Source organism: Pseudorca crassidens, chromosome 1 (assembly GCF_039906515.1).
Source record: "Pseudorca crassidens isolate mPseCra1 chromosome 1, mPseCra1.hap1, whole genome shotgun sequence".
Taxonomy (NCBI): domain Eukaryota; kingdom Metazoa; phylum Chordata; class Mammalia; order Artiodactyla; family Delphinidae; genus Pseudorca; species Pseudorca crassidens.
This window is the reverse complement of record NC_090296.1, coordinates 108,160,828-108,186,358: the sequence shown is the minus strand read 5'-3', so window position 1 is coordinate 108,186,358 and position 25,531 is coordinate 108,160,828. Positions and strand designations below refer to the sequence as shown.

Sequence of the window (25,531 nt, the reverse complement as noted above, 5' to 3'; positions counted from 1 at the left end):
AAGAGCCTTTCATCCACACGGCTCAGAATAAAAGGGAGAAAGAGTAGAAAGAAAGAAAGAAAGGGAGGGAGGGAGAGAGAGAGAGAGAAAGAAAGAAAGGATAAAAGAAAATAAAATAAGGTAAAATAAAGTTATTAAAATAAAAAATATTAAGAAAAAAAGTTTTTTAAGTAAAAAAAAATGGATGGATAGAACCCTAGGACAAATGGTGAAAGCAAAGCTATACAGACAAACTCTCACACAGAAGCATACACATACACACTCACAAAAAGAGGAAAAGGGGAAAAAATAATAAATCTTGCTCTCAAATTCCACCTCCTCAATTTGGGATGATTCGTTGTCTATTCATGTATTCCACAGATGCAGGGTACATCAAGTTGATTGTGGAGATTTAATCTGCTGCTCCTGAGGCTGCCAGGAGAGATTTCCCTTTCTCTTCTTTGTTCGCACAGCTCCCAGGGTTCAGCTTTGGATTTGGCCCCGTCTCTGCGTTAGGTCGCCGGAGGGCGTCTCTTCTTCGCTCAGACAGGATGGGGTTAAAGGAGACGCTGATTCGGGGGCTCTGGCTCACTCAGGCTGGGGGGAGGGAGGGGTACGGAGCGGGGGGTGAGCCTGCAGCGTCAGAGGCCGGCGTGACGCAGCAGCAGCCTGAAGCGCGCCGTGCGTTTTACCAGGGAAGTTGTCCCTGGATCCCGGGACCCTGGCAGTGGCGGGCTGCACAGGCTCCCCGGAAGGGGGGTGTGGATAGTGACCTGTGCTCGCACACAGGCTTCTTGGTGGTGGCAGCAGCAGCCTTAGCGTCTCCTGCCCGTCTCTGGGGTCCGCGCTTTTAGCCGCGGCTGGCGCCCGTCTCTGGAGCTCCTTTAAGCAGTGCTCTTAATCCCCTCTCCTCGAGCACCAGGAAACAAAGAGGGAAGAAAAAGGCTCTTGCCTCTTCGGCAGGTCCAGACTTTTTCCCGGACTCCCTCCCGGCTAGCCGTGGCGCACTAACCCCATGCAGGCTGCGTTCACGCCGCCAACCCCAGTCCTCTCCCTGTGCTCCGACCAAAGCCCGAGCCTCAGCTCCCAGCCCCGCCCATCCTGGCGGGTGAGCAGAGAAGCCTCTCGGGCTGATGAGTGCTGGTCGGCACCGATTCTCTGTGCGGAAATCTCTCCGCTTTGCCCTCTGCACCCCTGTTGCTGCGCTCTCCTCCGTGACCCCAAAGCTCCCCCCATCCGCCACCCGCAGTCTCCGCCCGTGAAGGGGCTTCTAGTGTGTGGAAACCTTTCCTCCTTCATGGCTCCCTCCCACTGGTGCAGGTCCTGTCCCTATTGTTTTGTCTCTGTTTATTCTTTTTTCTTTTGCCCTACTCAGGTACGTGGGGGAGTTTCTAGCTTTTTGGGAGGTCTGAGGTCTTCTGCCATCGTTCAGTAGGTGTTCTGTAGGAGTTGTTCCACGTGTAGATGTGTTTCTCATGTGTCTGTGGGGAGGAAGGTGATCTCCGTGTCTTACTCTTTCGCCATCTTCCCCCTCTCTCCCTATTTCATTCTATTTTTGTGGCTGAGTAATATTCCATTGTATATATGCCATATCTTTTTTATCCACTCCTCTGTCAGTGGACGTTTAGGTTGCTTCTGTGTCCTGGCTATTGTAAATAATTCTGTAATGAACACTGGGGTGCATGTATCTTTTTGAATTACAGTTTTCTCCAATTATATGACCGGGAGTGGGATTGCTGGATCATGTGGCAGCTCTATATTCACTTTTGTTTTGTTTTGCAGTACACGGGCCTCTCACTGTTGTGGCGTCTTCCGTTGCAGAGCACAGGCTCTGGACGCGCAGGCTCAGTGGCCATGGCTCATGGGCCCAGCCGCTTCGCAGCATGTGGGATCTTCCCGGACCGGGGCACGAACCCGTGTCCCCTGCATCGGCAAGCAGATTCGCAACCACTGTGCCACCAGGGAAGCCCAATATATTCAGTTTTTTAAGGAACCTCCACACTGTTCTCCATAATGGGTGCACCATCAGTGTAGGAGGGTTCCCTTTTCTCCACACCCTCTCCAGCATTTATTGTTTGTAGATTTTTTTGATGATGCCCATTCTGACCGGTGTGAGGTGATACCTTATTGCAGCTTTGATCTGCATTTCTCCAATAACCAGTGATCTTGAGCATCTTTTCATGTGCTTCTTGGCAATCTGTATGTCCTCTTTGAAGAAACATCCATTTTGATCTTCTGCCCATTGTTTGATTGTTTTCTTTGTTTTGTATATTGAGCTGCATGAGCTGTTTGGATATTTTGGAGATTAATCCTTTGTAGATCGCCTCGTTTGCAAATATTTTCTCCTATTCTCTGGGTTATTTTCGTTTTGTTTATGGTTTCCTTTGCTGTGCAAAAGCTTTTAAGTTTAATTAGGTCCCACCTGTTCATTTTTGTCTTTATTTTCATTACTCTAAAAGGTGGGTCAAAAAAGATACTGCTGTGATTTATGTCAGAGAGTGTTCTGCCTATGTTTTCCTCTAAGAGTTTTATAATATCCGGTCTTACATGCAGGTCTTTAATCCATGTCAAGTTTATTTTTGTGTCTGGTGTTAGAGAGTGTTGTAATTTCATTCTTTTACATGTAGCTGTCCAGTTTTCCCAACACCACTTACTGAAGAGACAGTCTTTTCTCCATTGTATATTCTTGCCTCCTTTGTCATAGACTAGTTGACCATGGGTGCATGGGTTTATTTCTGGACTTTCCATCCTGTTCCATTGATGTATATTTCTGGTTTTTTGCCAGTACTATACTGTTCTGATTACTACAGCTTTGCAGCACACTTTGAAGTCAGGGAGCCCGATTCCCACAGCTCCATTTTTCTTTCTCAAGATTGCTTTGGCTATTCGGGGTCTTTTGTGTTTCCATACAAATTGTGAAATTTTTTGTTCTAATTCTGTGAAAAATGTCATTGATAATTTGATAGGGATTGCATTGAATCTGTAGATTGTCCCAGTTAGTATAGTCATTTGGACAATGTTGATTCTTCCAATCCAAGAACATGTTATATCTCTCCATATGTTTGTGTCATCTTCAAGTTCTTTCATCAGCGTTTTATAGTTTTCAGAGTACAAGTCTTTTGCCTCAGGCAGATTTATTCCTAGATATTTTATTCTTTTTGATGCGATGGTAAATGGGATTGTTTCTTTAATTTCTCCTTCTGCTCTTTCGTTGTTAGTGTATAGAAACACATCAGATTTCTGTGTATTAATTTTGCGTGCTACAATTTTACCAGATTCATTGTTTAGCTCTAGCAGTTTTCTGGTAGCATCTTTAGGATTTTCTATGTATAGTATCATGTCATCTGCAAACAGTGATAGTTTTATTTTTTTTCTTTTCCAATTTGGATTCCTTTTATTTCTTTTTCTTCTCTGATTGCCATGGCTAGGACTTCCAAAACTATGTTGAATAAAAGTGGTGAGAGGGCTTCCCTGGTGGCGCAGTGGTTGAGAGTCTGCCTGCCGATGCAGGGGACACGGGTTCGTGCCCCGGCCCGGGAGGATCTCACATGCCACGGAGCGGCTGGGCCCGTGAGCCATGGCCACTGAGCCTGCGCGTCCAGAGCCTGTGCTCCGCAACGGGAGAGGCCGTGACAGTGAGAGGCCCGCGTACTGCAAAAAAAAAAAAAAAAGTGGTGAGAGTGGACAGCCTTGTCTTGTTCCTATCTTAGAGGAAATGCTTTCAGCTTTTCACCATTTAGTATGATGTTAACTGTAGGTTTGTTATAGATGGCCTTTATTATGTTGAGGTAGGTTCCCTCTATGCCCACTTTCTGGAGAGTTCTTATCATAAATGGGTGTTGAATTTTGTTAAGTGTTTTCTGCATCTGTTGAGATGATCATATGGGTTTTATGCTTCAATTTATTGGTGTGGTGTATCACACTGATTGATTTGTGGATATTGAAGAATCCTTGCATCCCTGGCATAAATCCCACTTGATCATGATGTATGATCCTTTTAATGTGTTGTTGGATTTGGTTTGCTAGTGTTTTCTTGAGGAATTTTGTATCTATGTTCATCTGTCATATCGGCCTGTAATTTTCTTTTTTTGTGGTATCTTTATCTGGTTTGGGTATCAGGGTGATGGTGGCCTCATAGAATGTGTTTGGGAGTGTTCCTCTGCAATTTTGGGGAATAGTTTCAGAAGGATAGGTGTTAACTCTTCTCTAAGTGGTTGATAGAATTTGCCTCTGAAGCCATCTGGTCTTGGACTTTTGTTTGTTAGAAGTTTTTAATTACAGTTTCAATTTCACTACTTGTGATTGGTCTGTTTATATTTTCTAATTCTTCCTGGTTCAGTCTTGGAAAGTTGTACCTTACCAAGAATTTGTCCAGTTTATTGGCATATAGTTGCTTGTAGTAGTCTCTTACAATCCTTTGTATTTCTGTGGTGTCCATTGTAACTTCTCAGTTTTCATTTTTTTTTAACATCTTTATTGGAGTGTAATTGCTTTACAATGGTGTGTTAGTTTCTGCTTTATAACAAAGTGAATCAGTTACACATATACATATGTTCCCATATCTCTTCCCTCTTGCGTCTCCGTCCCTCCCACCCTCCCTATCCTACCCCTCTAGGTGGTCACAAAGCATCGAGATAATCTCCCTGTGCTATGCGGCTGCTTCCCACTAGCTATCTATTTTACGTTTGATAGTGTATATATGTCCATGCCATTCTCTCACTATGTCCATTTCTAATTTTATTGATTTGAGCCCTCTCCCTTTTTTTCTTGATGAGTCTGGCTAAAGGTTTATCAGGTTCATCTTTTCAGAGAACCAGCTTTTAGTTTCATTGATCTTTTCTGTCATTTTCTTCATCTGTATTTCACTTACTTATGCTCTCATCTTTATGATATCTTTCCTTATACTGACTTGCAGTTTTGTTTGTTCTTCTTTCTCTAGTTGCTTTAGGTGTTTGAGATGTTTCTTATTTCCTGAGGTAAAATTGTAGTGCTATAAACTCCCCTCTTAGAACTGCTTTTGCTACGTGCCATAGGTTTTGGATTGTCGTGCTTTCACTTTCAGTTGTCTCTAGGTATTTTTTGTTTTCCTCTTTGATTTCTTCAGTGATCCATTGGTTGTTTAGTAGCATATTGTTTAGCCTCCATGTGTTTGTGTTTTTTATAGTTTTTTTCTTATAGTTGATTTCTAATCTCATAGCGTTGTCAGAAAAGATGCTTGATATGATTTCAGTTTTCCTAAATTTACTGAGGTTCACTTTGTGGCCCAAGATGTGATCAGTCCTGGACAGTGTACCATGTGCACTTGAAAAGAATGCATATGCTGCTGCTTTTGGATGGAATGCTCTATAAATATCAATTAAGTCTAATGTGTTATTTAAGGCCTGTGTTTCCTCATTGAGTTTCTGTCTGGATGATCTGTTCATTGATGAATCTGGAGTGTTAAAGTCCCCCACTATTATTGTGTTACTATTGATTTCCCCTTTTATGCCTGTTAGCATTTGCCTCATACATTGAGGAGCTCCTGTGTTGGGTGCATATGTATTTACAATTGTCATATCTTGGATTGATCCCTTGATCATTATGTAGTGTCCTTCCTTGTCTCTTGTAACATTCTTTATTTTAAAGTCTGTTTTATCTGATATGAGTATTGCTACTCCAGATTTCTTTTAATTTCCATTTGCATGGAGTATCTTTTTCCATCCCTTCACTTTCTGTCTGTATGTGTCCCTAGGTCTGAAGTGGATCTCTTGTAGACTGTGTGTATATGGGGTCTTGTTTTTGTATTCATTCATCCAGTCTTTGTGTTTTGGTTGGAGCATTTAATCCATTTACATTTAAGGTAATTATCTTTATGTATGTTCTTATTGGCATTTTCTTAATTGTTTTGGATTTTTTTTTTTTTAGGTCTTTTTTCTCCCATTCCTCTTTTGTTCTCTTCTCTTTTGATGACTAACTTTAGTGTTGTGTTTGGATCCTTTTTTCTTTTTTGTGTGTGTATCTATTGTAGATTTTCAGTTTGTGATTACCATGAGGCTTTGATATAGCAGTCTATATATAAACAAGATTGTTTTCTGTTGCTGGTCTTAATTTCAAATGTATTTCCCATATCCTGTATTTGTGCTGATTTCGATATCATATTTTTGATATATCGAATTGCTGATTTCGATATCATATTTGTGTGTGGATGATTTCCTACCTTTACTGTATGTTTGCCTTTAACAGTGAGCTTTTCCATTTGTAATTTTCCTGTTTCTCATTGAGGCCTTTTCTTGTCTACCTAGAGAACTTTCTTTAGCATTTTTTGCAAAGCTGGTCTGGTGGTGCTGAATTCTCTTAGCTGTTGCCTGTGTGAAGCTTTTGATTTTGTTGTCGAATCTGAATGAGAGCCTTGCTGGGTAGAGTATTCTTGGTTATAGGTTCTTACCTTTCATCACTTTAAATATATTTTGCCACTCCCTTCTAGTCTGCAGTTTTTGCTGAAAAATTAACTGATAACCTTATGGGAATTCTCTTGTATGTTATTTGTTGCTTTTCCCTTGTTGCTTTTAATATTTTTTGTGTGTTTAATTTTTGTCAGTTTCATTACTATGTGTCTTGGCGTGTTCCTCCTTGGGTTTAATCCTTTATGGGACTCTGTGCTTCCTGGACTTGGGAGACTTTTTCCTTTCCCATGTTAGGGAATTTTTCAGCTATTAATCTCTTCAAATATTTTCTCAGGTGTCTTCTGTCTCTTATCCTTCTGGCACTCATATAATGTGAATGTTGGTGCATCTAACAAAGTCTCAGAGGTCTCTTAAACTGTCCTATTTTTTTTTCATTCTTTTTTCTCTGTTCTGTGGCAGTCATTTCCGCCATTCCTTCTTCCAGCTCCCTTATCAGTTCTTCTGCCTCATTTATTCTGCTATTTATTCCTTCCAGTGTAGTTTCATTTCAGTTATTTTATTGTTCATTTCTGTTTGTTTCTTCTTTAGATCTTCTAGCTTGCTCTTAAACATTTCTTGCATCTTTTAGGTCTGTGCTTCCATTCTTTTTCCGAGATCTTGGATCGTCTTCACCATAGTTACTCTGAATTCTTTTTTGGGTAGATTGCCTATCTCCACTTCATTTAGTTGTTCTTCTGGGGCTTTATTTTGTTTTTTCGTCTGGGACATATTTCTCCAATATTGCATTTTGTCTAACTTTCTGTATTGTGGGCCTGTTCCACAGGCTGCAGAGTTGTAGTTCTTCTTGCTTCTGCTTCTGCCCCCTTGTGGATGAGGCTGATCTAAGAGGCTTTTGCATGTTTCCTGGTGGGAGGTACTGGTTCCTGCCCAGTGATGGGTGCAGCTGGGTCTTGTCCCTCTGGTGGGCAGGGCTGTGTCAAGAGGTGTGTTTAGGGCTTCCCTCGTGGCGCAGTGGTTGAGAGTCCGCCTGCCGATGCAGGGGACACGGGTTCGTGCCCCAGTCAGGGAAGATCCCACATGCCACTAAGCGGCTAGGCCCTTGAGCCATGGCTGCTGAGCCTGCGCGTCCGGAGCCTGTGCTCCGCAACGGAAGAGGCCACAACAGTGAGAGGCCTGCGTACCACAAAAAAAAAAAAAAAAAAAAGAGGTGTGGTTAGCAGGCAGCTGTGGGCTCAGGATGACTTTTGGCAGCCTGTCTGCTGATGGGTGGAATGTGTTCCCACCCTGTCAGTTCTTTGGCCGGAGGTGTCCCCGCACTAGAGCCTAGAGGGTGTTGGGTGGGGCCAACTGTTGGTGAGAAAATGGCGGCCTGTAGGAGGGCCCATACCAATGAGTACTCCCCAGAACTACCTCCACCTGTGTTTTTGTACCTGCAGTGAGCCACAGCTGCTCCCTGCCTCTACAGGAGACCCTCCAATACCAGCAGGTAGGTCTGGCCCAGGATCCCGTGAGTTCACTGCTTTTTCTCCTGGGTCCTGGTGTGCACAAGACCTTGTGTGTGCTAAGAGTGGAGTTCCTGTCTCCCCCAGTCCTGTGGAATTCCTGCAGTCAAACGCCACAGACGCTCAAAGCCAGATGCTCTGGGGGCTCCTCCTCCCATTGCCAGACCCCCAGGCTGGGGAGCCTGATGTGGGGCTCAGAACTTTGTCTCCTATGAGATAACCTCTGTGGTAATCATTATTTTCCAGTTTGTGGATCGCCCACCCATTGGGTATGGGATTTGATTTTATTGCGATTGTGCCCATCCTGCCATCTCAGTGTGGCTTCTTCTTTGTCTTTGGATATAGGATATCTTTTTCGGTAGGTTCCAGTCTTTTTTTGTCAATAGTTGTTCAGCAGTTAGTTGTGATTTCAGTGTTTTTGTGAGAGGAGGTGAACCCATGTCCTTCTACTCTGCCATCTTGTCTCCCATCCCACAGTTTCTTTATCCATTCATCCTTTGATGGACACTTAAGTTGTTTTCATATCTTGGCTATTGTGAACAGTGCTACAGTGAACATGTGGGTGCATATATCTTTTCCAGTTAGTGTTTTCTTTTTCTTCGGATAAGTACTCCAAAGTGGAATTGTTGGATCATATGGGAGTTCTCTTTTACTTTTTTGAGGAACGTCCATACTTTTCCATAGTGGCTGCACCACATTTTGCATGCCTACCAACAATGCACAAGGGTTCCCTTTAATCCACATCTTCACCAACACTTGCTATTAATTGTCATTTTGATAATAGTTATTTTAACAGGTGTGAGGTGATATTTCACTGTGGTTTTGATTTGCATTTCCCTGGTAATTAGTGATGTTGAGAAGCTTTTCATGTACCTGTTGGCCATCTGTATATGTTCTTTGGAAAAGTGTTCACATCCTTTGCCCAATTTTTTTTTATAGAAGTATAGTTAATTTACAACATTGTGTTAGTTTCAAGTGTACAGCAAAGTGATTCAGTTATACATATATTATAAATATATATGTATTTTCAAGTTCTTTTCCCTTATAGGTTATTACAAGATGTTGAGTATAATTTCCTTTGCTATACAGTAGGTCCTTGTTGCTTACCTATTTTATATGTAGTATTGTGTATATGTTAATCCCAAACTCCTAATTCATCCCCTGCTCCCTCCCCTCCCCAATTCCTTTGGTAACCATAAGTTTGTTTTCTGTCTGTGAGTTGATTTCTGTTTTGTAAATAAGTTTATTTATATCATTTTTTAGATTCCGCATGTAAGTGATATCATATGATATTTTGTCTTACTCTGTCTGACTTCACTTAATATGATCATTTCTAGGTCCATCCATGTTGCTGCAGATGTTCTGTCCAATTTTTAATTGGATTGTTTGTTTTTTTACTATTGAGTTTTATGTATTCTTTATATATTTTGGATATCAGGCCTATATGAGATACATGATTTGCAAATATTTTTCCCCATTCAGTAGGTAGCCTATTTTTTTTATGGTTTCCTTTGCTGTGCATAAGCTTTTTAGTATTATCCTGTCCCATTTATTTATTTTTGCTTTTATTGCTTTTGGTGTCAGATTCAAAAAATCATCACCAAGACCTGTGTCAAGGAGCTTACCACCTATGTTTTCTTCTAGGAGTTTTAGGGGTTTTATGGTATTAGGTCTTACATTTCAAGCCTTTAATCCATTTTGAGTTCAGTTTTGTGTATGGTGTATGATAATGGTCCAGTGTCTTTTTTCTTGGATGTGGATGCCCAGTTTTCCTAGCACCCTTTATTGAAGAGACTGTCCTTTCCCCATTGTCCTTCCTTCCTTCCTTCCTTCCTTCCTTCCTTCCTTCCTTCCTTCCTTCCTTCCTTCCTTCCTTCCTTCCCTCCCTCCCTCCCTCCCTCCCTCCCTCCCTCCCTCCCTCCCTGTGTTGGGTCTTTGTTGCTGCACGCGGTCTTTCTCTAGTTGCAGCGAGCAGGGGCTACTTTTTCATTGCGGTGCACGGGCGTCTCATTGCAGTGGGTTCTCTTGTTGCAGAGTACAGGCTCTAGGCACACAGTCTTCAGTAGTTGCGGCACGCAGGCTCAGTAGTTGTGGCGCGGGGGGCTCTATCTAGAGCGCAGGCTCAGTAGCTGTGGCGCATGGGCTTAGTGCTCCGCGGCATGTGGGATCTTCCCAGACCAGGACTCGAACCCGTTCCCCTGCATTGGCAGGCAGATTCTTAACCACTGCACCATCAGGGAAGCCCTCCCAATTGTACATTCTCGCCTCCTTTGTTGTTAATTACTTGACCGTACATGTGTAAGTTTATTTCTGGGCTCTTTATTCTATTCCATTCATCTAACATCTGTTTTTATGGCAGTAATGTACTGTTTTAATTACTATAGCTTTGTGATAGAATTAGATATCAGCAAACATGATGCCTCGAGCTTTGTCCTTCTTTCTCAAGATTGCTTTGGCATTTTGGCGTCTTTGTGGTTTCATATATATTTTAGGACTGTTTGTTCTATTTGTTTGAAAAATGCCATTGGAATTTTGATAGGAATTGTGTTGAAACTGTAGATTGCTCTAGGTAGTATGGATATTTTAATAATACTGATTCTTCAAGTCCACGTGCATGGAATTTCTTTCTGTTCATTTGTGTAATATTCAGTTTCTTTCATCATTGTCATATAGTTTTCAATGTCCAGGTCTTTCATCTCTTTGGCTAAATTTATTTCTCTTTGGCTAAATTTATTTCTAAGTATCTTGTTCTTTTTGATGCAATCGTAAATGGGCTTATTTCTCTTTCTGATAATTCATTATTAACTTATAGTTATTTTCTGGTAACTCTAAGACTTTCGTTAAATGGGCAGGACACAAGATTCTGTACTCTCACTTTGTCAAGTTTATATCTTCTTACTGAGACCCCTTCTTGCCCTTTTTATCCCCCCTCAGCTACCCACATACATTTTACTAACTGATTTTTTTGTGTTCATTTATTTATTGAACAAATATTTCATTGTCTCCTATTAACGTCTCAGGTAGTGTTTGTTCTAGACGCCTGGTTTACTTCAGTGAACAAAAACAGACAAAAGTCCCTGTCCTGGTAAGGTCGTACAGTCTGTTGAAGGATGCAGAAAATAAACATAAACTAAGGAAACTGTATAACATGTTAGAAGGTGATGGTGCCATCAAAGAAACATAGCAGGGTGAGGGGGATTGGGCAGTTCCAGAGTGGAGGTGGGAGTTGGGGTTTTAAATGTGGTGGTCTGTTTAGGCCTCATTAAGTATGTGCTATACTTGAAGGAATTAAGAAAAACAAGAGGATATCTGGGAGAAGAGCATTCCGGGTGAAAAGGACAGTCTTTACAAAGGCTTACATAGGCAGGAACATGTCTGTCATGTTCTAAGAAAAACAAGGAGAAGCCAGTGTGTCTGGAGAAGGGCAAGAACAAGGGGGAGATGGCAAATGAGGTCAGTGAGATAATGGGTAGCCAGATTATTATAAGGACTGAATGAAATGGAAACCATGGGAGGTTTGCACAGAGAAGAGGTTTGCACAGAGAAGAGATACGTTCTAACCTGTGTTTTAAAAGATCACCTGACTGCTGAATTGGGATTAGAATCTCGGGGGCAAGCATGGAAGCAGGGAAAGCAGTTAGGAAGCGTTTCAGGAATCCCAATGACAGGTGATGGTGGCACATACCAGGGTGATAACAATGGACATGGTGAGGAATGGTTGGATTCTGAATCCATATTGAAGGTAGAGTTTACAGGTTATGCTAGGGATTGGATGTGGAGGTAAGATGGCGAGACTGGGGGTAGGGAGGGGTGGTCGGGAATAACTTCGAAGGTTTTTGCCTAAGCCCATAGAGGTATGGAGTTACATCAGCGGAGATGGGAAGGACAGCACATAGAGATGTTGAGTAGGCAGTTGGATCCAGGAGTGAGAGTTCAGGGCAAGTTCAGGTTCTAGTATATGAATTTGGGAATCATCAGCAATGGTATGTAAAACCATGACACAAAGCAATATCACCAAGGAACAAGTGTAGACGGAAAGCAGAGAACCAAAGCGGTGTCTTGTGACATTAAGAGTTAAGGGAGAAGAGCCTCAACCAACAAACAATATTGAGAAGGATGAACCAGTGCGTTTAAGAGAACAACCCAAAAAGTGTACTGTCCCAGAAGCTAAGCCAAGATCCTTTATCAAAGAGGAGGGAGTAATCAGCCATGTCATATGATTAAGTCTGGTGAGAACTAAGAATTGAGGATTATTAGTTTTAGCATTGCCACCGGTGACTTTCACCATGTTTCATTTGAGTGCTTGAGGCAAATGTATAAGGAGTGAGTTTAAGAGAAAATGTGAGAAAAGGAAAGAGAGACAGTGAGTACAGACAACTCAGGAGTTTTTGCTGCAAAGAGGAATAGAGAAATAGAGTGTAGCTGGCCAGAGAAGCGAGTTGAGACTATTTTTTTTAAGATGGGAGAAGTGCTGCCTGTTTGTTTGCTGATGGGAAGGATCTGTAGAGATGGGAAATTTGATAGGGATAGAAGGAATAATTGAATTGTTGGAAAAATACCCTGTCTGTAACAGGGGGGATAGGACCAGATCCACAGTTAGAAGGATTGTATTTAGGTAACAGCATGGATAGTCTGACTATAGTGGCAGGCAGAGTATGTGGGTGTAGATATTGGTAGGTGGTTAGATGTAGTTTTGAGAGTTGAAGTTTTCATTGCTTCACTTTCCTCAGTAAAGTAGAAAACCTATTCTAAATGTATCTAAGTGCAATACAGTTTGATATTCGCATTTTGACATATCACCAGGTTATTTATTCACTAACAAATACTTATTGAATTCATACTAGGCATTGTTCTAGATGGTAAATATATAACTGAGCAAAAGTCCTATCTTGAGGGAACGTCTGTTTTAGTGGATGGAAATAGAATAAGCATATATATGTCAGCTTCGATTAGTGATATAAATGAAAATAAAGCAGTGTAAAGGGGAAGGGAGGTAGTTCTTTCTTATAGGTTGGTCACAAAAGTCACTTCTGATGAAGTAACATCTGAGCAGAGATCTGAATCGGATGAGAGGTAAACCCTGCAGGTGTCTGCGCAGTACATTTGAAACAGCAAGAACAGCCAGTGCAAAGGCCCTAAAGCAAGAACATCTTGCCATATTGGAGCAAGGGACTAGTATGGCTGAAGCAGAGTGAATGAGGGAGTAGGTGGAAGAAGTCAAGTTCAGAGAGGTAGTGGTGGGAGGGGGGCCCAGATCATGCAGGCCTTATAAACCATTAGGAGGACCTTGGTTTTTACTCTGAGATAGGATGCTGCCTTGGGAGGTTTTGAACAGATGAGTGATGTGATTTTATTTGTGTTTTAAAAGGCTCAGCGTGGCTTCTCTGGGGGCAGGGGTGGGATAGACAAGGGTAGAAAGAAGGATACGCCTTACTTGGCTATCACCATAAATCTTAGTGACAGGTTGATGGTGACTTAGTGCTAGCAGTGGTGATGGTCAAAGTTGTTGGAGTCTGGTTATATTCAGAAGGAAGAACTGAAAGGATTGGCTGACAGATTGCACGCAGGGTGAGAGAGAATTTGACTTATAAGGTTTTGGGGCTGTCTTACTGGAAGACTAGATTTACTGTTAATTGAGGTGGACAAACCGAGGGCAGAAAAGGTTTGGAGGAGTATCCAGAATTTGGTTTGTAACAAATTTAATTTGATCTACCACTTTATGTTTCCATCCAGTGTGTCAAGCAGGCAGTTTTATACATGGCAACACGGGCGTATAAAAGGTCAGGAGTGGCAATGTAAGTTTGCACATCATCAGCAGATAAATAGAACATATTTAAAAAGCCATAAGCCTAGATGAGGTAACTAAGGGAGTAAAGCATATAGAGAAGACATGAGAAGCTTTGGGGCACTCAAGTAGTTAGTTAGAAGTTAGATTGCTGAGGAGCAACCAACAGAAGGAAACAAGAAACAGTACTATCCAGTGAGGTGGGAGGAGAACACTGAGTGTGGGGTCCCAGAAGCCAAGGAAAAGACTTCAAGAAGGCAGACATGATCAAGTGTATCAAATGCTCACTAGGTGTGTAATGTGAAGACTGATAACTATTATTTTTGCTGAGTTTTCCCTGATGTTTACTCCTGAATACACCTGTCTCCTTCTGTCCATCTTGAAACTGAAAGTGCCATGAGGTCAGGTATCTAATACGTGACATGTAGTAAAGCTCAGTATTTGCTGAATATGTGCTACTGGCACCTTCTTCGAGCCCTCATCTCTTTCTAATCTTGCACTTGAGTACATTGTTTACATTGCTGCCCATCTGTCTGACCTTTCCTGTCTAGAAAGCTTCAGGGGCTCCCCATTACCTGCATTATAAAATCCTGGCACCTCTCCTGACAAATCCATCCATGTCATCTTTTTCAGCCTCATCTCCTACCACTTCCTATTCATACCTATACCCTAATATGGAACAATTTATAGTTCTGTCTACAGACTGTATTATTTCATCCTTCTATGGCTTTACTCATTCTATTTATTTTTTCAGCCTAAGATGACTTTCCTCCTTTGCTTGGCTAAAGTCTAGCTTGAAGAATCAGGAAGCTTTTGTGAGCCAACTCATTCAGTCCACAGGCAGCCTCCATAATAACTGTATATAATCTCTATCACAGTTCTTATTCTCTAACTTTTTTATGTGTCTGTTACGTTTTCTAAAGTATAAATTTTTTAGGGTCAGAAGTGTATCTTTATCTTCCTCTCCATGGTACCTGTCACAGTGCTATCTTCTGGGTAGGCACTCTAAATACTGAATTTTAAGAGAACAGGAAAATGAAGGGGAAGGCATTCAAATGTGAGCTGAAGATTGTCTGGATCAGTGACTTGACAGTAAGTAGAAAAGAATGGTACATGGTAAATTCTAGACTAGGTCAAAAGGTAGATATTTGAAAGAAATGGTAAAGATGTACATTTTAATATATATATCTATACTTTGTACAAAGGAGTATAAATGCCTACGTCGAAATAACAGAAAAAGTATATAGAAAAACTATTTTTAACTATTCCTTGCAATTCCTGTTATTATATAGTATGCTAATAGTATATATTAGAAAATATGAAGTAGACTATGTTACATATGTAATTTATAATTTTTTTAATACTTTCATATTAAATTTTTAGGATATCAATGCAAGCCTGAATAAGAAAAAGAATTTCTCCCCTCCTAAGCCATGGCATATCAGTTGTACAGAAATACCACTTTGGGAAACAGTCTTCAGGAGAGCCTCGATGAGCTTATACAGGTGAGGGAGTAAAAAATCAACATTTTTATTTAGATGGATCTATAATAATTCTTGTTCTCATACTTATGAGAATGGCATAGTCTACATAGCTTTAAGATAACTTTGGATAAGTTAATACAAGTCTTGAGATTTAAATTAGAATTTTGAATTTATATTTTAATTTTAGGAAAATTAACCTTTTTATGTAAACCTCTCATCCAAGAACATATTACATATTTCCATTTATTTTCATATATTTTGAGCTTTGATAAGATTAGACTTTTTTTTTTTAATGTATTATTGGTCCCAAGTTTTTTATTTAAAAGAAACTTGGTTCCTTCAATTTATCGAACACTTCTTTCCAGATACTGTGAAGGAGTGGTAGACAAAGTTTTGTCCTGGTGTTGTAACATCACTGCATGTTTTCTTTTCAAAATTATGTTTGTGTCAAGATAATGCAAGAAAATATTGTCAGCCTTTGCTTCTTAGTTGTCAGTTATGGCAAAAAGAATAAGGGATTCTAGTTTAAGGGATTCTAGTTTAGAGGCTCTGGTTAACCTCAGTTAAATTTTAGATGATAATTCATGATTTTTTGTTTTTTTAGCTTTTTAAAAAATTTTATTTTATTTTTGGGTGTGTTGGGTCTTCGTTTCTATGCGAGGGCTTTCTCTAGTTGTGGCGAGCAGGGGCTGCTCTTCATCGCGGTGTGCGGGCCTCTCACTGTCGCGGCCTCTCTTGTTGTGGAGCAGAAGCTCCAGACGCGCAGGCTCAGTAGTTGTGGCTCACGGGCTTAGTTGCTCTGCGGCATGTGGGATCTTCCCAGACAGGGCTCGGAATCTTCCCAGACCAGGGCTCGAACCCGTGTCCCCTGCATTGGCAGGCAGATTCTCAACCACTGTGCCACCAGGGAAGCCCTATAATTCATGTATTTTTGTTTTATTTTTTCTTTAATATTCTTCTCTAAGAAGATTCATGACCTTTATTTTTTCTCAGTCTCAACAGATTACCCCCCAGCTTGCCCTTCAAGTTCTACTTCAGTTTGATAAGGCTATAAATTCAGCGTTGGCACAGAGGGTCAGGAACCGAGTCAATTTCAGGGTAAGGATATTTTCTTAAATCTAGAAGCTGCACCATGGTTGTTACAATAGTGCTTTTTAGGACACCTACATATTTATTAATCATAAAAAGAGATGGCTTAATCAAACTTTGGACCTTGTTTGATAACAACTAAATCCTGCTTGATGTTTAAATCTGTATATTAAGTTCATCCACTTAATGTTAGATACAGAGTTGTTTTTAGATTCTTATTCCATTGTTTTTCACAAATCAGCCTATGTATGTTTGGCTACCTTCCCTGAAGAGTTACTGAGATTTCAAATGTCTGAAACATTATCTGCAGGATTGAAGGTAAGTGAGAGTAATCTCTAAGGATCAGTTATGTTTTTTAAACTCTGACCAGGGAAGTTCAGAGTTATTTCTAGAAACTTCACGTTGCCGCCCACCTACTCTTAGATAACATGGCTTATAAAGACCTGACCTGTTGGCAGATAATGGTCTCTTCTGGTAGCTTGGTCTCATTTGAATCATTTGTACTTTGAACAGTAATCCCAAACTGAACAAAACTGTCTTTCTCAATTCGATGGTAAATTCAGATTACAAGATATGAAAATCAACAAATGAAAAGAATATAGATGTTAATTTGCATTTAAGAGAACATCAGTGTTTGGGGTTTTTGGTTTTAGTTTGTGATGAAAAGCACAAAAGAAAAATTTATCATTTATTCAACGAACATTTCAATGCCTATTAAATACGAGGCATTGTTCTGGATATTGGGTATACAGGGCAAAAGAAGACAGGCCCCGTTTGACTTATTTTAGTGACGGGGTAAAATCTGCATGTATTTTATGTTCATATAAATAAGTCACATGATTTTCACATGCCTAACAAATTATCTGGAGTAAAACGTGGCTTTATAAAATTTTATCAGTGGATTCTTGAATTTTTAACAGTAATAATGCTGGCAAAGCTTCCTTTTTGTACAACCATACATACAAATGTGCCTACTTTGTCATTCAGAACCTGATCCTTTAATTCTAAATTGATCCATGTTGATACGTACTTGCCCATGTAGAAAATTTGTTTGACTACTTATCAGAGTCGTAGGGTTCACAAGGCCTGAGTGGTCTTCTAGTTGTATTATTGTAGGTTTCTAGTTTGGATCTCCTGAGCTAAAGGTAAATTAACTGTAAAAAATATATGTATTTATTAGTGGTGCATTAAAGATACAGTTTAGCCACATGTTATCTATCATATAGAAGGAAATTTTTAATATAAAGAATAGAATTTCAGCATAGTTGAATGTTCACATGCTAATCATAAATAGCAGTGACTTGCCTGGTTCAAGTCATTGACATATCTGCCACTAACTGGATATGACAGTAACCCACACACTTATAAGATCTCTGATTATACACAAGCCAGAAATGAACATTGAGGTTGGCATTTGGTTGTTCAGCCTTCCAACGGCTCAAACTATACTCAAGGAAGAGATCTAATTAAAAAAAAATTTTTTTTTTACATTTACAACTGCATCTTTTTAATATGTCCTGAGTGATTTTCTATGCATTACTCCCACCTCTCCACTGAAACTTCTCTTGCCAAGTTATTTATTGCTAAATCTAATGCATAATTAGTGATACTATTGATTAGTCTCTTTTGAAACGCATACTTCCCTTGAAATCTTACTATTTTGGCTTTTTTCTTCTATTCTCTGGCCCCTCTTCTCAGGCTACTTTGTATCACTTAATTGCTGGTTTTCCTTAAGGGTTATCTAGGGCTCCACATATTCTCCTTGAATGATCTCATCCAGTCCTTGGCTTTAAAATTGATATGCTCCCATACTTGCTTCTACACTCCAGCTGCTTATTGGATATGGTAAGATGTAGCTGAAACTCAAATTTAACTTTCCTCCCAAACCAGTTTTTTCTATGAATGCGTTGTTACACAAGCCAGAAACTTGGGAATGTCAAAGATTTCTCTGTTCCCCACCCTACCGTATCCAGTTGGTTAGCAAGCGTTGACAGATCTACCTTTTAAAATCTCTCCACTTCCCGGGACCCCCCTTGCCTCTGTTATCGCCCAGCCACTTTCACCTGTCTGATTCAGCCAGCTAAAAGCTATCGGCTTCTTAGCGTCTCTCCTTCCTTCAGTCAGACTCCCCTCTAGTCTGTTCATGTCGTCATCACCAAAAATGCAAAATGCAAATCTCATCATGTTACTCCTCTGCTTGAAATCCTTCATTGACGTCCTAATGCCCTCACAATAGGGAAAAGCTTTCCCAAGGTTCTCCATGATCTCTTTCACCTTAGGACCTCCTGTCATATTCTCCTTTCAGGAACTTACTATCCCATTCCAAGTGTTTGTCTTCCTTTCTGCTGTCCCACCTTTCCGTTGACTCTTTTTCATTCTTTGGGACTCAAGCTTTCTCTGTCCTACTTGGCTGCCTCTACCGTACTCCCATTGTACCCAGTGACAATCTTTCATAGCACTGTTACACTATGTATTTACTTGTTTTAGTGATCTCCCCTGCTAACCTTCTTGGGTGACAGGGATCATATGTGTATTGCTTACCGTTGTATTCTCAGTGCCTAGTATAGTCTAACAAATAGTAATTATTCAAATTCCCGTAATCATTCTAACTTAAGCCATTAATGAGAACTCAGTTTTTGATATTACAAGTAACACTGCAGGGAACAGTTTTGTGCTGAATTTTTTTTTGTGAAGGCATATAAATGTCTCATTGAATACTAAATTTCATATGTAAATACTTGTGCATGTATATCTCTCTCAGGTTTTGATTATATTCTGTTGGTGTCCACCCTTGCAAAAAGTTCCTTTTAATGTTCAGATAAAATTTTTTTAGGAGGTGAGTTGCAGAGGACAATAATGTAATTTTAGTGGCTAATACAGTAATTCATCTGAGCTATAAGTCACAGGATGAAAATGAATGTTTCTAGGAATTCCCTGCTTTTGTACAAATTCAGAGAATCAACATACACAGTAAAATCGGTTGCTTTTAAAAAGTAGTTTTTTTAAGTATTTATATAAAAAAATTCAAATGCATTTTCATAATTTAGCCACATGAGGGCAGTAGAAATACAGATTCAGATTTCCATTCAATTTTTCTTAAGATTTCAGGTAAGTAATTTGCAGGCTTTTCCAGTGCTGAAAGTAGTCTGCTAACTAAAATATTTTTTAACTCTTCCCTTAGCAAATTTATCTACAATTTTTTTCTTTAAGTGATTAACACTTAAGATTGCTTGCTTAAGATTTTCCTTAATTTTCATCCTATTTTGAGAATTATGTACTTGTAGCTAGGTTTTCTTAAATTGTCTGGAGAAAAATGTGAGGGGGAAAAATGACTTTTCATGGTTTGTCTAAATGTTTTGTTTTAAAGGGCTCTCTAAATACATACAGATTCTGCGATAATGTGTGGACTTTTGTATTGAATGATGTTGAATTCAGAGAGGTGACAGAACTTATTAAAGTGGATAAAGTGAAAATTGTAGCCTGTGATGGTAAAAGTAAGTGTTTGCCCTAATTACTGTGAAAGCAAAGCTACTTGAAATCTTGTTTTCATGAGTCTTTAGAAAACTTTCATCTGACATTTAGGGAGAAAATGGCCAGTGATCCACTCCCAGATAGAGAGACCAGGCTTCTTTCTCAGCTAGATTCTGGATTCCAGATCTCACATAGTCCTCTTACTAACTTTAGGTATAAACATTTCATATGACACATAGACTACTTCCACAGCTTGACTTTGTGTGCAGGGTCGGGGGGGGGGGCGGATATATTAATAAGCTTTTCTTCCCTATTTCAGTTGCAGAGTTGAAGTGTTTCTAAAGCTTTTCTTTTTCTTTAAGGAAGTGTTTAATTTCAACAGTTTAATCCTATGGTTTGTTTTGTTGGAGACCTATACATTTTAAAAATGATTATTTAAAAGACTTTAAATAACCATAAGAGCCTTATCAGTCATAATGGTAAATATCTAGTCCTCTAGTCCTCTGATCTGTTACATGCAGATATTTTTACAGCAGACCTAAGAACTTCTTCAGGTCCTTAAATGTTTCAAAAACTATACATCTCTGCTTTCTGTTCCATGATTATTTTCTTTTTACTAATTGAATTTTAAATATATAAATTATACTTACTTTTACTTTGTAATCTGAACAATTTGTGTTTAAAGCAGCTATTCCTGAAATTAAATAGAGAATACTGTCACTTTCCAAGAAGGGGAATTTTGAAAAGCAAGAGAAAGAGAAATGTAGAAAGCAGGACCCTCCGTTTCTCAGGTTGTAGGTTAGGTTTTTTTGTATTTATGTTTTGGGTTTCAAAGAAATGCCCTATCACTGAAAAGCTATAAAGACAGAAAACCACACAGAAGAAAAACATCATTTGTAACATCATCTGGAGATAACATATCACTTAATATTTTAATGTGTAACCTTCTAGTCTTTATTTATACATATCTTTACAGTAATATATGTATGCACATACTCATTTGCAAATATATCATTTTTTACACGTAAGTCATTAACTGTTCTCTTAAACCTGATTTTTGATAGCTGCCTAGAATTATATACCTTTATCCCTTTTTAAAGAAATCATATCTTCCAGATGTCAGAGTCTCTGAAACTAGCAATGTTACAGTGGCTCATACATTTCATTTCGGAAGGTTAACTAGGGATAATCATTCTAAGAACTTTAAGATGACTTTTTTATATAATTACCAAATAGCTTGTTCTTTGCTGTAACAACAACAAAAAATCTATGTTTATAATTTTATAGTTCCTGGATCACAGATAACATTTCTGTATGTCAGATAATGTATACTTTTTTTCATGTCTTTCTTATAATTTAGGCTAATAGTACCCTTATAACCCTTAGGTTTTCAGATTTTTACTAGACTATAGAATTTAAGCATTAATGTATAATTTCTAGACCACTATCAAAATGAGTTAATAATGATATGGATCAGTACTGTTCATAAAACTTGCATGCTGATGGAAATGTTTCCTGTCTGTACTCTCCAATAGCCACATCTGACTGTTAAGCACTTGAAATGGGTTAGGGCAAGTGAGAAATTTAATGTTTTAATTTTTATTTAATTTTCTTAACTTTAAATAGCCACATGTGGTTAGCCAGTAGCTACCACATTGGACAGCACAGATGTAGACTAGTAGAGTGTCAATCGATCAATCATTTGAAACAGCTAAGAACCAAAAAGTCAGTGAAGGCCCCTCAGCAAGCTTAATAATATCAAAGAGTCCATGTAAACATATGTATTTTACTTAGAGGTAGTCTTTAGAGTGTATTTCTCTTGCTTCTTAAAGATATAAGATTGTCTGTTTTTTCACACTTCAGTGTATATAAAGTACAAATCAGCCTTACCTACTGCAGTGGCTTCTGAGGAACTTGCCCCACTTACAGCACAGTACAGTCATTGTTCTTCAAAGAAACGATGGTTGAGTATTCAAGAAAAGCTTAGCTTGTGTTCCATGCACTCGTGTCAGCAGAAAATACAATCAATCATTAAAGTATAAATAGTTGTGGCATTTAGAGGTAGAAGCTTAAGTAATAATTAATACCATTCCTTAGTAACCAGATAAATGCAGTACTACTGCGAAATAAGCCCATTTCTTCTAAAAGTCAGCTTTCTGAAATAAAGTTCAATTCCAAATAGAGAAGCAGAGAAAGTGATTGATAGTGGCTAGAATTTTGGTGTTTTTCTCGCCAGGAATTAAAACAATTCTGTTCTATGTTATAGTCCTTTGTGGTCTTAAATTTGTGGACAGTAGAGGACTGGAAAAAAAGTATAGCAGCTGTATGAACCAAATGTAGTATAACTTGATTTCTCTTAATATAAATGTGGAGACTAAGCGTTAACTTGCCTTTTAAGGCAGAGGTAAAAAGACATTTACGTGCACAAGATATTACTGTGGTCAGCTTTTCTTTTCCACCCTTGTCTCCCCTTCTTCACCACCATTACTTCCTGTTTTACTTTTGAAAGAAAGATTTTTCTCAACATATTTAAATTTAAGTTGCTGCTTGAATTTACTGTGTCTCTCCTCTGTTTCCTAGATACTGGCTCCAATACTACAGAATGAATAGGAAAAAAATGGCTTTTTAATGCCATCCTGTTATTGTTCATCGCTTTTTGAAGAGAAGCATAGAAGAGACTTTTTTTTTAATTTATTCTAGCATTGCAGAAATGACTACACTGTGCCGTACTATCAGAGAATTCCAGTAGAAAGAAGCTTATAATTCTGTACCTTGTTACATTACTTTATTATACAGCATGAAGAAACAGAACTTTTTTTTAATGACAAATCAAAGATTGTGGCCTTCTTAAGACCATTCTTTAATAAATTCATTTTAAAACTCAATGTGAGTAATAACTGCTAGAGCTACTGAGCAATATGGAGATATTAGATAAGCATTTTGACAGAGCACCGTGTTCCTTGCAAAGGAAATTAGAAAATGCATTCATTTCAGTAAAGTTAGTTTTTATCAATTGTTTGTTAGTTTAACTGATGAAAGCATTAGCAGGGGCAAGACCAAAATTCCAGACTAGAACTTTCCTTACAAAAATTTTTTTTTTAAGTACAAAACCAAGGGTAATTATTGGTGTGAAAAATCTAAGTAGAACTCAACTAGGAAAAATTAAACAACAACATGTAGTCTTTACATGTAAATTATTTCTTAAATTGTCCATGAGTCAGGTTTCATTTTTAGAATATTCTACATCTTACCAGTTATTAGACTTTCAATAGAAAGTCCTATTAAGGGCTTCCCTGGTGGCGCAGTGGTTGAGAGTCCACCTGCCGATGCAGGGGACACAGGTTCATGCCCCAGTCTGAACAGATCCCACATGCTGCGGAGCGGCTGGGCCCGTGAGCCATGGCCGCTGAGCCTGCGCTTCCGGAGCCTGTGCTTCGCAATGGGAGAGGCCGCAACAGTGAGAGGCCCATGCACTGCAAAAAAAAAAAAAAGTCCTATTAAATGTATCCCATATCTTTGTGTACTTGAAGGAAAAAGTTTCCTTTGTCAATCTAGGAATATATGATGAAGAAAGTGGCATTTCTAAAATGTCACAGAGGGAGAATGTTTATCATTTAGTAGAAGTAGGCTTTTACAGCCCCATCCTGCGGTCATTCCCAGTTCAACCCTTTTCAATGTGAAGCCGTCCTTTCACTCTCACTCTGCTGAGAGATAATGGAGTTGGCAGTAATCGTCAGCAAAATAGCTTTTCATAAACCTATTAAAGTACTAAAAAAGACCTTTATATTGCACACCGTCCCCCTATTTTTTTAGTTGTAGAAGCATGTTATATAATAGGTTTCATCATTTTTAAGTAATCAGTGCTCAGGTCTGATCTATGTAAGATAATGGCCAACATCACTAACTTCATTATCAGTGCTGTGTTACATATATTCTTCTGGATAATCCTCACAACAGCCCTGGAAGAACTTTGTTACCCTTTTTACAGATTTAGAAGCTTAGTTACCAAAGGTTACCTAATTAGGATTTTTCTTAATTGCAGTGGGTCAAGATCAATACCTTTTTATTTTGCAGGTTCCACATAATAGTTAGGAGACAGGTTATATTGATAGTAAACTTACAATGGTTGTAGAAATTTGTTTCTTAAGGAGTAAATTATGGTTTAAACTTTTTTCATGTTATTAACAGTCACTGCGATCTTAAGAAAAGTACAGGGCTGGAGGTGTATACTTTGGGGGATTTTAGATCCTATAAATGATGTCACTAGATTATGCTTTCAAACATACAAAAGTAACATGACCTAGATGATGAGTTTCTTACAGGAAATGGTTGACTGCCACGACCTACTAATTGGACTAATGCCTTCGTGCTCCTAGTATTACCTCAGCACGTCAGTGTAGTCCTTGATTCTTAAATTAAAACTAACTTTCATCCTTGTAGCCCATTCTGCACAGTCTATTCCAGTGTTCTCTTTGTGACCTTCCCTACCAATGAGCACATAGTCTGCTCCAATTAAATTTGAGAAAGAAACAAGTCAGATTTCTCTTTTGTCTTGGTTATGCTGTTTCCTTCATTTCTCATGACTTTCCTTTCAGAATCAAGATCCTATCCATCATTCAAAACTTAAACACACTTGTATCTGAGTACAACCCATATTGAGCTCTTCCCTTGTGAGCTCTTAACAAAGGAGTCATGAGAAAACACAGCAAAGGACAGGAAGAACTTACATCACTCTCAGTACTCACTCATACTCATCCAGTTAACTGGTGTGGAATACCTAGGGTTTATAGTGTCCCTAGGTGTAAACCCTAGGGATTATACCACATTCCACCAGTTGAAACCAATTCTTGTACTTAGACAGCCACCACATACACACCTCTCTTTTCGCCTGGGCAGGAGTACAGAAGTCATAGCCTGACATTTCCTCCTCTCAGTTCTAATTACTTGCATACCCATGGCTAACATCTGCATAGTGATATAGGTGTTCTAATCTTCCCACAGCAGTACTTGGACTTCACTGGAAATTACAGGAGAGACACGGCCAGAGCTTACACCACTTTGGTATAAGCTCTCCCACCTGGCTGCAGACTCCAGTGATAATAAGCTTACTTGCCTGTTAATGTGGAAGAAGAAAAAAAGTCCATTAATTCATCTATTAGTAGAACTAACTGTAAAATCTGGACTTTGTGTGGTAAAGTACAGTTGGTCCTGTCTCAATGTATTACTGAGTACTACTTTAACACCCAAATAGTGGACAAAGAATAGCTTCTTTGGGTTTGATGCCTGACTGGTCATTGTTTGGTTTGTTTATAGTGATCTGTCTTCAGCTGATGTTAAGGGGGAAGAAAGTATTTTATCTCTTGGTTGACATCAATCCCAGTGTCTTAAGGTATGTTATCGTCAGTTTTGAGTGGGTCATAATTGAATCACTAATAGTAAAATATGTAAAATACATACATATATTGGAATGTATGTGTGTGTTTTCACTCAACTGGAGAAGCAATTATTTGTAGCATAGTTATAAAATTTGGAATCAATAAAACAATGCATGGTAAGGGAAAGTGCAAATTCTCCATAAGAATCTGCAACATTGGTTCTGTCAATCCATTCTAAAACTGCCCCCTAATTTGGTGAAAATTCATCCAGCTATTTTTTTATATGCTGTAGTAATAATAGAATCTTATTTTTCTAGTACATAGGTAGATAGAATGTGCTTGGGGTTTGGGGCAAGGCATTCTACCTTGTAAGAGGTATAAGAACTTTGCAACATACAGCAAAAGATTTAGCAGCATTAGTTCAAGAGAGCATTGTGCTAGAAAACTGTCAACAGTATTCTCT

At 39.0% G+C, this 25,531-nt stretch overlaps 1 protein-coding gene across 4 annotated transcripts in view; it reads left to right on the top strand.

Annotated features, from left to right (window-relative positions):
• Window positions 1-22,578, top strand: part of GTF2A2 (general transcription factor IIA subunit 2) — a 35,694-nt gene extending 13,116 nt beyond the window's left edge. For all 4 annotated transcript variants that reach the window (XM_067748808.1, XM_067748797.1, XM_067748788.1 and 1 more), the window contains 4 exons: window positions 15,033-15,154; window positions 16,127-16,231; window positions 19,590-19,716; window positions 22,274-22,578. In XM_067748808.1, coding sequence (XP_067604909.1) covers window positions 15,083-15,154; window positions 16,127-16,231; window positions 19,590-19,716; window positions 22,274-22,299 — 330 coding nt within the window. In that variant the 5' untranslated portion in view covers window positions 15,033-15,082 and the 3' untranslated portion in view covers window positions 22,300-22,578. The remainder of the gene's footprint in view (window positions 1-15,032; window positions 15,155-16,126; window positions 16,232-19,589; window positions 19,717-22,273) is intronic.
• The last annotated feature ends 2,953 nt before the right edge of the window (window positions 22,579-25,531 follow it).